Source organism: Cynocephalus volans, chromosome 17 (assembly GCF_027409185.1).
Source record: "Cynocephalus volans isolate mCynVol1 chromosome 17, mCynVol1.pri, whole genome shotgun sequence".
Classification (NCBI taxonomy): Eukaryota; Metazoa; Chordata; class Mammalia; order Dermoptera; family Cynocephalidae; genus Cynocephalus; species Cynocephalus volans.
Window position 1 is genome coordinate 35,427,290 of NC_084476.1, and position 13,629 is coordinate 35,440,918.

General features: G+C 49.7%; 2 protein-coding genes across 4 annotated transcripts in view; one reads left to right on the top strand and one right to left on the bottom strand.

The window, feature by feature from the left end:
- The window catches only part of LOC134365739 (ral guanine nucleotide dissociation stimulator-like 1), a 106,931-nt gene that overhangs the window by 70,851 nt on the left and 22,451 nt on the right, over positions 1-13,629 (top strand). The window lies entirely within an intron of this gene.
- On the bottom strand, positions 5,854-10,154 carry LOC134366114 (liprin-alpha-1-like). Its single transcript, XM_063082535.1, is given in 3 exon segments — positions 5,854-6,370; positions 6,372-8,251; positions 9,323-10,154. Coding segments are annotated over 3 exon segments (2,901 nt in total). The 3' UTR covers positions 5,854-6,181.

Below are 13,629 nucleotides of genomic sequence, written 5' to 3' on the forward strand. Positions count from 1 at the left end.
TATAATACTTAACTTTTAGCGGTTTGTGAAGGGCCTCCAACAGGCCTACGATCTCTGCCTTGTTTTTGATTTTTTTTTCCTTCAGAAGTTAACAGACCCCGCTGTTGATATATAGCACCGTGCACATGAGCAGTGGCAAAGGCATACCTGCTGTCCGTATAGATGTTGATTCTTTTGCCCTCTCCTAGTTCAAGGGCTTTCGTGAGGGCGATGAGCTCTGCTTTCTGGGCGGACGTCCCGGCAGGTAAAGTCTGTGCCCACATCAGATTCTGGCCGTCTACTATAGCAGCTCCTGCCTTTCGTACTCCTTCCTCGAGAAAACTGCTGCGGTCAGTAAACCAGGTGGCTTCGGCATCCGTCAGAGGCTGATCTGACAAGTCTTTCCACCATCCATGTGCCTCAGCAAGCACTTGTTGGCAGTTACGGATAGGAGGGTCAAAGTCCGAGTCTGGTAACAATGTGGCTGGATTTAAGCTCGCCGGTGGAGAGCTTAAAAGTAAGCCGATGTGAATTCAGTACCAGAGTCTGATAAGGAGTCATGCGAGCATTTGCGAGCCAGCGGGCGGGAGGCTGGCGGACAACACTCTCCAAGGCATGAGGTGCTGAGATTACTAAATTCTGTCCCATAGTCAATTTATCAGCACCTTTTACTAGGACTGCAACTGCCGCTACGATCCTTAGACAAGCTGGCCACCCTGAGGCTACTGGGTCTAATTTCTTGGACAGGTATGCCACAGGCCTTTTCCAGGGCCCCAGTCTTTGAGTTAGGACCCCCTTTGCAATTCCCGTATTTTCTGCCACACACAGGTGGAAGGGCTTAGTTACGTCGGGGAGTCCCAGAGCCGGTGCAGACATTAAGGCCGTTTTAATATTATCTAAAGCCTGTTGCTCCTCTTTTCCCCACTTTAAAGGGCTGACTGTTCTTAGTGAGGGGATATAATGGGGCTGCCATCTCAGCCAAACCAGGTATCCACAGGCGACAAAACCCGGCAGTACCTAAAAATTCTCTGACTTGTCTTGGGTTACAGGGTGGCGGGATGTGAAACACTGTCTCTTTTCTGGCCTCAGACAGCCATCTTTTCCCATCTTTAAGAAGGTACCCCAGGTAACTGACCTGTCGCTTGCAGATCTGGGCCTTTTTGGCGGAGGCTCGATAGCCCAGCTCTCCTAGCTCCATGAGGAGACGCTTTGTTCCTTCTAAACACAGTTCCTCGTCGGCCGCTGCCAGGAGGAGGTCATCCACATACTGCAACAAAGTTACCTGTGGGTGAGAGGCCCGGAACACAGCCAAATCTTGGTGGAGGGTCTCATGAAAGATGGTGGGCGAGTTTTTGAACCCTTGAAGCAGGCGGGTCCAAGTGAGTTGCCCTGCTAGGCCAGTCTCTGCATCTGTCCCCTCGAAAGCGAAGTACTCTTGACTTTTTGCAGTCAGCGGCAAACAGAAGGATGCATCTTTGAGATCCAGTACTGAGTAGCAGGTCCTGTCTGGAGGTAAAGAACTTAAAAGGTTATAGGGATTAGGGACGGTGGCCTGGAGATCGGCCACGCGTTTGCTTACCTCTTGGAGATCTTGGACCGGTCGGTAGTCATCAGTCCCAGGCTTTCGGACCGGCAGCAAGGGCGTGTTCCAGGCTGATTGACACTTCCGTAGGACTCCCAGCTGGAGCAAACGAGCAATGTGGGGTCTGCTGCCTTCGCGTGCTTCTCGGGACATCGGGTATTGTCGGACAGCTATAGGACTGGCTTGAGCCTTCGGCTCTACGTGGACGGGGGGCCTGATTTTAGCCTTCCCTATCCCTGCTGTTTCTGCCCACGCTTGGGGGTAGTTTTCTAACCACCAATGCATCTGTCCAGTCTCCTGCCCTTGCATTTCAAACAATTGGTATTCATCTCCTAACCTGAGGGTTAGTATCTGCAGAGGCTTTCCTTGCCGATTTAGGACCCGAGGTCCCTCGGGGTCAAAATAAATTTGAGCACCCATTTTGGTGAGGAGATCTCTTCCCAGCAGTGGGTAGGGGCACTCGGGAATGACCATGGACGAGTGGGATACCCGGCCCACGCCCAGGTCCACTGTTCTTCGGGTAGTCCATGGGTACTGCTTGTACCCTGTAGCCCCTTGTACCCATGACTTTTTCCCGAGAAGAGGTCCGTTTGCTTGTAGCAATACTGAATTTTCGGCTCCAGGGTCTACCACGAACTGAGTAGGCTTCCCCTCCACTTTGAGAGTTACCCTGGGTTCGGGGAGGGGACCCGAACCCCGTCCCCCCTAATCACTGTCTTCCTGCAAGGCCAAGACTTTGGAGGCTTGAGGCTCTTTCTTTTTCCTGGGGCAGTTTCGAACCCAGTGTCCTCTCTCTTTACAGTACACACATTGATCCTTCGCCAGGGGTTCCTTTTTATTGCCTGGCACCATTTTATTGGGCTCCCTAGTCTCCCTGACTACAGTGGCCAGAAGTTTGTGGAAATTTTTTTCTTGGCGCTTTTCTCTTTTTATTTCCTTTGCTTCTTCTGACTCTCTGGTATGATAAACCTTTCCAGCCACCTGCACTAATTCTCTTAATGACTTATCTTGCAACCCTTCCAGTCTCTGCAGTTTCTTCCTGATGTCCCTACTAGACTGGTCAATAAAAGCGACCGTCCCTGTAGCCCTATGCTCTTCACTACCAGGATCGTATGGGGTGAACCGACGGAATGCCTCCGTGAGTCTCTCCAGGAATGCTGATGGAGACTCATCGGGCCCCTGAGTTATCTCTCTTACCTTAGTCAAATTGGTGGGGCGTTCTGCTGCCCCTCTGAGGCCTGCCGTTAGAGCCTGGCGGTGGACCTTCAGGTGCTCCCTACCTTCCGCCGAGTTGAAGTCCCAGTTTGGTCTGATTAACGGGAACCGTGCATCTATAACATCAGGGAGGAGGGTAGGTCGCCCATCTTCTCCTGGCACATTCTTTCGAGCTTCCAGGAGGATTCGTTGTCTCTCCTCGGTAGTGAACAGGACCTGTAGAAGCTGCTGGCAATCATCCCAGGTGGGCTGATGAGTAAATAGGAGAGATTCTACAAGGTTAGTGAGACCCTGGGGGTTTTCAGAGAAAGGGGGATTCTGAGATTTCCAATTGTAAAGATCGGAGGAAGAGAAAGGCCAGTACTGCAAGGGCTGGTTGCCCTCTTCATCAGGGGGGCCTTAAGCCCGCAGGGGGAAAATAGGAAGAGCATCTGGAGGGGCCACTCGTTTACTGCGTGTCCCCCGAGCAGGCCCTCCCTTGGATTCATTTTCTGGTGGGTCCTCCTCCGGTGGAGCGGACGGCCGGGCTGCCTGTGGTCGGAAAGAAGGGGGAGGGGGATCAGAAAGAAGCCAGTCCGGGTCGGTGGACGGCAGGCCCTCCGGTTTCTTTTTTACTTCTTGGAGAGCAAACACAGCTGTTGGACCTGTTAAGGGAACAAAGGGACGGACCCACGGAGGAGGATCCGTGACTAAGTCTTCCCAGACAATGATATAAGATGTCTGGCCTAGGAGGTTTTCAGAATTGAAAATTTTTCTTTTTACCGCTGTAATCAACGGCAGAGAGAAGGAACCTTCAGCAGGCCGTCCGGGTTGGAAAGCTGGCCACTCCGAAGAACAAAGTGTTACCCATTTATTCTTTCTAACCGGCACAGACAAATCATTATTAGCTCTTTCCTTCACGTCATTCCAGTATTTCAGAGTCAGGCTCAAAGGGGTTGAGACAGTCTGCCCCATGGCGCCCCAGAAAATCGTCAGTCCCCACACACACACAACCAGACAGACAAAAAACAAAACACGGATGCGCCCCTGCCACGAGCGCCACAACCAGAATATCAGAGAACTCGGGAGGGGTATCTTTCCTAGAGATCTCCCGTGGAGCCGAACTTGTTCGTCTCCTGCGGAGGAACCTGGAGCGTCCTCCAGGACTCCTGTGGCTGCGGCGTGCCGGGACGTCCGCCCCGCCGCTTTTCCGCTACAGATGGCTCCGCTTTGGAGCCTCAGAAAATCTAAAATCAGACCGGTGATTCCGTCCTGGAGCCACCGAAACCAGATTATAACAGACAGCTTACAGCCGACAACAAAAGTAACAGACACAGTCAGACAGACAACCGCGGTACCTGCTCGAGCGATCCTCTGTTCTCTAGTCTTTGGTCCCAGGGAGAGCGAGCCGATCCCGGACGAGCCCCCAAAAATGTAAGACCCGTGCACCAAGAACAAATGCTACAGGCCGGAGCGGCTCGCCTCCCAAAGACCACAAGACCAGGACCGTTGCAATCAGCAAGAGGGATTTTATCTTTCCAGCATGCTGGGGCGCTTTGCCTTTCGGAAAAGCCCCCCCAGTTTACCACACAAGCACTTTTTATACAGTTTTTCTTGAACAGATCTTTATGACAGGATGAGTTGTCGGTTATCAGTGGCGCCCTTGGATTTGTGGGCAGACTCTAGCAGGCTGGTACCCCGGTAGATCTGTGGCGCCTTTAGATTTACAGGTGGGCTTTGGTAGGCCGGTACTCCCGATAACGGCGCTTCTTTCAATCGTATATCTTCCTTGGCACCTGGCAAGGAGGCTTTTAGATAAGGAACCAGCCCGTCCCTGGGATCCCTGGGATCCCTGGGACCGGGTGGGGGCCATGCCCTTCTTGGAATGTTTAGTGTACTTGGGCCCCCTGCTGCTTAATAGCCCCCTTAGAAGCTGCTTTACATTTCAACAGCCCCTTAGAAGCTGCTTTACATAAAATGCCTTTAGATACGTTTCCCCAAACGTTTGCAGAAGCGAATTGCGCAGGTTAAAGCTATACTAGCAAATTGTGCAGGTTAGAGCTATATCTTTCCGTTACTAAAATCCCACAATATCTTCTACCAGTGTTAAGTGTGATTCTCGCTGGCTGGGAAATCAATGAATACAGCAGATCCCATTGTGCTCCGTTCCTACCCTTTCTTTCTATTCTTCAGTTACACAGTTCTTCAGGTCTCTTGAAAATTTGTGTTTGGCTCTCTGCCACCTCAGGACCTTTGCCTCCACTGTCGCCCCAGAGTCTTCCCCCTGCTGACTCCTCCTAACCCTTATGATCCCAGCTTTAGCTTTATTTCCTCTGGGGAGCGCTCCCTGAAGCCTTGGCCAGGTTAGCTCCCTCTGAAGTTAAATGCTTCCGTGGGGCTCGACTTCCCTATTATGACAGTCGTCACATATATAATTAGTTTTTTGTAAATGTAAATAAAGGGTACTCAATAAATATCAGTTTAATTAGTGAATTAATTCTGCCCAGGAGTCTGTTTTCTTAGAACGAAAAACCTTAGAAGCTGCGTGAGTAGGTTGCACATGTTGCCATCTGAGCATGTCTTCCTTCCTCTGGGGGCCACTGCAGTGGGTTGGAAAAGGCTCATGCACTGAGGTTCTGCATATTGCCAAGGGTGCCTGAGGTGGACAACACAGTTCTAGTTGTCCCCTCGGCTGTCTGGTTTGGGCTTCTGCCCCTGGCCACCTACTCCCTGTGCTTACAAGATTTACACCTCCCCTTGAGACAGAAGTTTTGCCCTGTAACCCTCCAAAGATGACTGTAAGAGGAGGTCATTTATGTCCTGGCTTTTCTCCTTCCTGAGTTTAGATTATGTCACAATCTTAATCTTTCCATTCGGTTTCTGAAATTACTTTTTTAGTCTTCACATTCAAGAATCATCTCTTGGAGTTAATACTTCTTTTAAAATTATTTTTATTTTTTTAATATTTTTTTATTTTTTTTCTTCTCTGTAATGGTTTATCATTAAAAAATTAAACAATAATAATTACAATAAATGTATAATTTACAAAAGCCCTATATTTGTCCATAGGATCTATACATATAAGCATTACAGTACATTCATGTGAAAAACTAAAATCAGGTGTAAGAACATGAATTGATTTGAAAGGATATTTATAGCCTGGATATACATGAAAAAGTAAGTAACTATATAAGTGAAGAGTCATAAGTTTACCTAAATATAAGAAACGTTAAATTCTAAAATATTTTCGCTATGGTATTCATGAAACTTTCACTCATTAAAAACTCTGTAACAAAATATCTTAGGGTCCATACAACAAGTATTAACAGATTAAAGATTCCATTGCATTCTAAAATGTAGTCTCTGTTGGATTCAAAATGCTGCACAGTCATCTGTAGAAGTAGTGTGGGTAAAGAGCAGGAGGCTTTAGCAGGAGGAGTAAGTCCTGACTGTGGCAGAATCCAACCTCTGTGTTCCTGACACGCTGCCGTCCATCTGCATCTTCTTTGGTTGCATGGAGGGTGAAGACATAGAAGAAGTAACCCCGAAGTTTGCAGGAAGAGTCTCTGCTGATCCAGCAGCTAAGCCACGAATGTCCCTTGGTCTAAATTTTTTTTCTCCCTGATGGTGCTCTCCTAAAGCTTTTATCATCGTCTTCATCCAACCTTCTGTCAGTCCCCATGACCGAAAGGTTGTTAAGTTCTCTTTCTAAGACAGCACGAGCCCGTGTATTCTGCGTTGGGATCTGTAACGATAGCGCCAGTGCGTTGAAGTCAAAGGTTTCATCGCAGGCCAGAAGGGCACCGTGAACGCCACTCTCTAAAAGATTGTTTGCATATTCTTTAAGGCCAATTGACAGGATCCAGCGAATCACTCGATCGTTGCTCCAAACAAGCACATCTTTTCCTGCGTTCTGACTTTCTTCTCTTTTTCTTTCCAGTTCTTTTCGGTCGTAATTTAATCTTCTCAGGCTCATAATTCCACACTGGAAACTGTTTCTGTGGAAACGGTTGACCATTTTCAGCTGCCCGTGGAGGTCCTTCTTGGTCAGGTGGTCCAGCATCCTGGCGTCCAGCAGGCACTCCGTGAAGTAGCTGCGGTACTGAGGGAGGCCCAGGCCGGGCAGCCACTTGTTCCCAATCCACTCGTGGTTCATGTGCCCATGTGCGAGTGTCGTTCGCGACGTGGGAGGGGCGGACGGGCTGGTAAGAGACATGATCTCTTGGATGGCCAGCCTCAGCTTCAGCCGATGCAGGGGTTTGCTGATGCCGATCTCACGCTTCATCTCTGTGTCCGACAGGGCCGACATGATGGCCCCGCTCTTCACGTTGGCTCGGCAGGCAGCCACATACCAGGCGGGCATCCCCACCCAGAGCTCCAACCACACAACTACGGTCGGCCCATCCCACTGGGCAAAAGGCAAACCTTGTCTTCGGGCTTCATCGAGCCATTCATGCTTCTTTTGAAGTTTACGATTTTTTTCAGCCTGTCCTCCCAGTTTGCTCAGTGCCAAGGCATCTTGAGATGCATTATCTGTCTCTGAAACACCAGCGTGTCCTAATGATTCTTTGCCAGCTTGTCCAGGTCGGCCCTTTTCTTTCTTGCCAAACAAGCGGCCGATAGAGGACTTGATGCCCTTCTTCTTTGGGGCTTTGTGGAGCGAGTCCTGGCTGCTGTTGCTACTGCTGGGATTGCTCACGGGACCGTCCTGGGAGCCTGTCGAGTTTCTCAGGTCGCTGACATCCTCACGGCTGACTGTGTGCAATGCCTCCTTATGCAGCCTGTCTAGTTCAGCACTCAATGCTTCAGTGTTTAAGATGAGCTGATCCTTATCATGTTGTGTATCTTCCAATTGCTTTTTTGCATTTTCAACTTCTCGTAACAGAGAATTCTTATCTTCTAGAGCAGCCATTCTCTCTTTCAGATGAAGCTGGAGCCTCTCATTAGATTCTGAAAGAAGCTTGTCAACAGTGTCTGATGAACGTTTATTATGCTCTTCATTCGTTTTTTCTCTCTGCCTTGCCCGCTGCAGTTCTTGGTTCTTTTCCTCCAGCTGCGCCTCCATCTGTCTTAACCTTTCCTCAATGGTGCCGTGTCTCTCTTCAGCCTTCGAGAGCTCTGCCACCCTCTGGGCCAGCTGCGCCTCCACCTCCGGGAGTGTCTCGGCTTTCCTCATGGTCTGCTGCAGCTTTTGCTCCGCTAATTCCACCCGTTGCTGTAACTGGCGGTTTTTATCCTCAGTCTGTCGATGCATAGAGTCTTTGTTTGCAATTTCATTTTCAAGTTTATCATTGAGGTCACGCACAGACGAGGCTTCACGCTGTGCAGCGAGGTAGCGCTTTTCAAGAGTAGCGATTCTTTCTTCCATGTCTTCTTTTTGGGCCATGGCTTTGCGGATGTCCCGTTGCAATTTCGTGTTCATCTCCTCAGATTTGATCAGGTCTTCCCTGGCCGTGTAGAGATCTTCCTCCAGCTCTGCCACGTGACTGATTCTCTCTTCCATGTCTTCCTGTTGGGCCATGGCTTCACGGATGTCCCGTTGCAATTTCGTGTTCATCTCCTCAGATTTGATCAGGTCTTCCCTGGCCGTGTAGAGATCTTCCTCCAGCTCTGCCACGTGACTGATTCTCTCTTCCATGTCTTCTTTTTGGGCCGTGGCTTCACGGATGTCCCGTTGCAATTTCGTGTTCATCTCCTCAGATTTGATCAAGTCTTCCCTGGCCGTGTAGAGCTCTTCCTCCAGCTCTGCCACGTGACTGATTCTCTCTTCCATGTCTTCCTGTTGGGCCGTGGCTTTGCGGATGTCCCGTTGCAATTTCGTGTTCATCTCCTCAGATTTGATCAGGTCTTCCCTGGCCGTGTAGAGATCTTCCTCCAGCTCTGCCACGTGACTGATTCTCTCTTCCATGTCTTCTTTTTGGGCCATGGCTTTGCGGATGTCCCGTTGCAATTTCGTGTTCATCTCCTCAGATTTGATCAAGTCTTCCCTGGCCGTGTAGAGATCTTCTTCCAGCTCTGCCACGTGACTGATTCTCTCTTCCATGTCTTCCTGTTGGGCCATGGCTTTGCGGATGTCCCGTTGCAATTTCGTGTTCATCTCCTCAGATTTGATCAGGTCTTCCCTGGCCGTGTAGAGATCTTCCTCCAGCTCTGCCACGTGACTGATTCTCTCTTCCATGTCTTCTTTTTGGGCCGTGGCTTCACGGATGTCCCGTTGCAATTTCGTGTTCATCTCCTCAGATTTGATCAAGTCTTCCCTGGCCGTGTAGAGCTCTTCCTCCAGCTCTGCCACGTGACTGATTCTCTCTTCCATGTCTTCTTTTTGGGCCGTGGCTTCACGGATGTCCCGTTGCAATTTCGTGTTCATCTCCTCAGATTTGATCAGGTCTTCCCTGGCCGTGTAGAGATCTTCCTCCAGCTCTGCCACGTGACTGATTCTCTCTTCCATGTCTTCTTTTTGGGCCATGGCTTCACGGATGTCCCGTTGCAGTTTCGTGTTCATCTCCTCAGATTCGATCAAGTCTTCCCTGGCCGTGTAGAGATCTTCTTCCAGCTCCACCACGTGACTGGAGAGGGCGGCCAGGCGCTCTTTCATTTGGCTCTGCTCCCTCAGTTGCTTGTCTATGACTGCCTGGAGCTCTGTTACTTTAGCAAGGTCCTCCTCGTGGCTTAACGAACCGTCAGAAGATCTCTTTCCATTCGTGCTCGGGGTATTTTCTTGTTCATGGCTCATGTCAAGCGCTCCATCTGTTAGTGTTTTTTTCTGATTATTCTGTTCTTTAAGAATCATTAGCTCCTTGTGTGTGGCACCTAATTCTTCCTCTAACGAACTACACCTTTCAAGTGCTACTCGTAATCTCTCTCTCACCTTTTCATCCAGAGCTTTGTGGTGCTCAAACAACGACTTCAGTGCTCTGAGCACTTCGACTTCGCTGGACACACCTGTTGGGGACTGTGCCTGTCTCTTCACCACGGTCATCCTGAGAGACCTCTCGTGCCTAGAGACAAGGCATTCCAAATGTTCTAAAAGCAGCCTGGTGTTGTTCCTTTCTGCTTTCAGTTCAGCAATTTCTTCTTCCCTTTCAAGAAGCTGTTCGCTGCATGCATTCAGTTCCTTCGTACATGCAGCAAACTCCTGTGGAAGTGCAGTATTGAGCTGTCTCTGCAAGGAATCTCTTTCATGACCAACTTGGTGTAATTTCTCCTGGGTTAATGCCAGCGTTTCTTGAGTCTCTCTAAGAGTGTCAAGAAGTCGGTCCCTCTCTTCCAGCATGGAGACTATCAACTGTTCAAAATGTGAATCTGCGTCTGCCTGTGAAGGGGAGCCGGATGCATGGCTCCCACTTCCTCCTGGGGAGCCTTCGGCTTCACTGATGGTTGGCATCACCTCACGCATCATCTGGAAATGAAAGACCCAGACTGGAATCATTAAGAGCAGCATAGAGGTTCCCATAAATCTGCAATTTCATAAGTATCTGCAGCTAATAAATGAAAGGTTCACAGCCTCTTTATTCTCAGACCTGTTACACTTTGTATGCAAATAAGTTGGGAAAGCATACACAGGCAAATACTAAGTGCAGGAACACACACCATGAAGATACTCACAGGGACAGTAATCCCGTGAAGGGGTCAAGACCAGAGGACTGCCCCTCACATAAAGAGCAAGCCCAGCAGTATTTTGTTCGCCAAGCTGTACTTTTTAGTTGTTGAGAACAAGTGTGATTCAGGTACCTGTTTTTCCAATTTCCCGGTGGGGGGAGAGCAAGTCAAACACACACGCCACCCAATCACTTTTCAGGAAAAGCATAGGAGGAGCACAGAGCCAGCAAAACTGACAAGTACAAAACCCATCAGGCATCTTATAGGAATGTGTGCAGTCAGCTCCTGGGAAGGACTGACGGCTCCCTGAATTCTTGGGCTGGATTTGGTGAGCACTAAAGGAACGGGACTCGTGAAGGGTTGGGAGAGGTGTTCTCCGATGGTTGGTCAGTCAACCTAACTTACGTCAGTTTACAGCCCCAAATAAAATTCCACTATGGAAATAGAGCCAGCAGGTCCGGACAGCCGGCGACGGCTAGGAGGGAAGGAAAGGCGATAGGTGAGTGGATGAGAGGCGATTAAGTGTCGGCAACACACAGACGGGGCGAGGGCAAGGGGGCCGCTCCCGAGGCTCCGGGCCGCACTCCGGGCACGGCGGACCCCCGGCGCCCCTCACGGTGAGGCTGACGCCCGGCCCAGCCGCGCCCCGCTCTCTCCGCCTGAATCAGGTGCTGCAGAAGCCGTGGCCACCACGGCACTGACGAGGCACTGATGACCGTTTCCAAGGGGCCCGCGCCGGCTGGGGTTCTAGAAGCCACAGGTCATTGGCCTCCCGGCTCGTGGGGCCGGGGGAAGGGCGGCGCGTGGCCCCGAGAGCACGTCCCTTCGGCCCGGCCCCCGCCGCCCCCCCGGGGCGACATTCAGCCGGCCGCGCAGCCGCCCCGGGCCGGGCCGAGGGCCGTGCCGAGGGCCGTGCCGAGGGCCGTGCCGAGGCCCGGGGCGCCCTGAGCCGCTCCGCCCGAGCCCGCCTCAGTCTCCCACTCGCTTACCTTGCACGCCGGCAGGAGCGGGCGGGGAGGCTCCGCGGCGGCTGGCTGGCGGGCGGCTGCTCGCTCCGGGTGAGCTCGGGGGTCGACGAAGGCATCCCGAGGCCGGCGTCCGTCCGTCTGCCCGCCCGCCCACCCGCCCCACGCCGCAGCCCCGGGGCCGGCACCCCAGTCACTAAGGCCGGCCCGCGGCCGGACACTGGAAGAGCCTCTTGGAGTTAATACTATAATTTGATGTCTTTGCATTGATCTGTCCCAGGGAGGATGCCTCGGTGTGTGTGCATATGTGCCCACATGTGTGCATGATCTGTGCATGCGTAGGCATGTGTGTGCCCACACGTGTGCATTTGTGCGTGTGCGTGTGCCATACATGTGCACTCAGCATTTGTTCATGGCGATTATCGTCTTCCAGCGGCTCTGGAGCCGTATGCGTTGCAGCACAGTTTGTATTCCATGTCATTTTTCCTATGATAGGTAGCAAATTCTTTGAGTTGACTTCCATGAGTGCTGATTGATTTTCACCAAACCATTTTACCTCTTTCAGTCTCTTCCTTTTGTGAGTTTTGGCAAGCAGTTGCAGACTTAACAATTGCCTCTCTCTCCAGGTGCCTCAAAATGTCCTTATGGTCATTGGGTCATTTGAAATCACAACTAATCAGTCAGGTGGATGAAGGCAGGTATTTTTATGTCCCTTCTCCAGATAGGGGTCAGTGGCGTTAGCGGACCTGTCCCGGTTCCCTTTGTTCACAGGTGGCACAGCTAGGATGAGAAGTCAGGTTTTCCTCCTGCAAGCCTCCTTTCCTGTTTTGTGCACAGAGCCAAGCGGCTTCTCTCGTCTGACAGTCACTCTTTTCCTGTAAATTTGTGAGTTCAAACCAGGATTTCCCTTCAGTAGTAGGGTTCTTTACATACTCCCACTCAGTTCTGGTTAGTGTATAAGCTAGATCTCAGGAGTGGAGCCAGGCAGGGGAAGACGGAAAAGCTGTTGGCCAGTAATCCTGTTTTCTCTGTCATGATTTTGCGATGTTGCTTTCCTTTTTGAAGTCTCAAGTTTCTCATTTCTATCCGCTTCTTAGTCTATCAAGAATGGAAAGTCTCTTCCCAGGGCTGGCAAACGTAAAGCTACTGTGAGCTTTGGGCGTATGTCCAGGCCTTTGCAGAAAGCCTCTCTCCCTGGCGTACTGATGAACATTCCACTGATTAGGAAGGAGGGCGGGGGTCTGCCTCATGCCTTACTGTTGCTGTTTGTGTGTGTCTTTCCCTTCTTTTCTTCCTCCTCCTCCCCCTTTATTCCTTTTGTGTGTGTGTGTGTGTGCGTGAAATGCTTTTTCTGGCTAATTCAGTGCCTAGGTTTGGGGTGAACTTTCAAAGCCCTCTTCAACTAAGCTGCGGGAAGGTCATTGTCGCAAAAGGTAAAATGAATAGATTACCAGAGCTAGTTAAAAACATCATATTGAGGAGGACAAAATGTGCACCTAGGGGCAAGTCTGATCTGGACTAAGGTCCTTCTTTAGAGCTCCCCAGTCCTTCTGAGGCTGCAGCTTTCTATGGAAGTAAGTTCTACGTAATGTGTCCTAGAGAGATACTCACAAGGATGCAGAGACGTAAACAGGGATACACATTTTACAGTTGTTTGTAATGTGAGAACCTAAAAATAACTTAACTATCTGCCTACCAGTAGAAGAATACTTGAATTAATTATGGTGCTTTCATGCAATGGAACACTATGTAATTGTGAGAAACAGTAAGGTAGATCTGGAGGTAATGAATGGAGAGGTGTCTATAACATACCGTTCAGTGAAAAACCCATGCTGATTTGTATATACATGGTATGGGTATTTAAATATGTATACACATCCACAGAAAGGTCTAGAAGAATATACTCCAAACTGTTGAAAAAAGGTGATTGGAATGGGATTAGAATGAAGGAGGAGTAGATATTTTGCTTTTTTAGTTTATATTCATTTGTAAGACTTACTTTTTTTTCGCAATAAATAATGAGTTTTATCATTTTAAAATGAATAATTATGAGCAGTTAAGGAGTAAATGGTGTATTAATATCATTGGTTTCTGTCTATAATTTTGTGTTTCTATGTGGGTGTTCCTTTAAGTTAGGAAACACTGAGGGGTCATGAGGTTGTTTGTCTCATTGTTAGGCTGACGTTCTTATTGACTCTTATTGTGTCATGTGAATGATCACTTCTCCATGTCTGTTTTTCCATCAGTGTCATCGAGAGAGTATCTTCTCACTGAAATATTAAGAAATGTTAAGCGAGCAGTAATATTAGT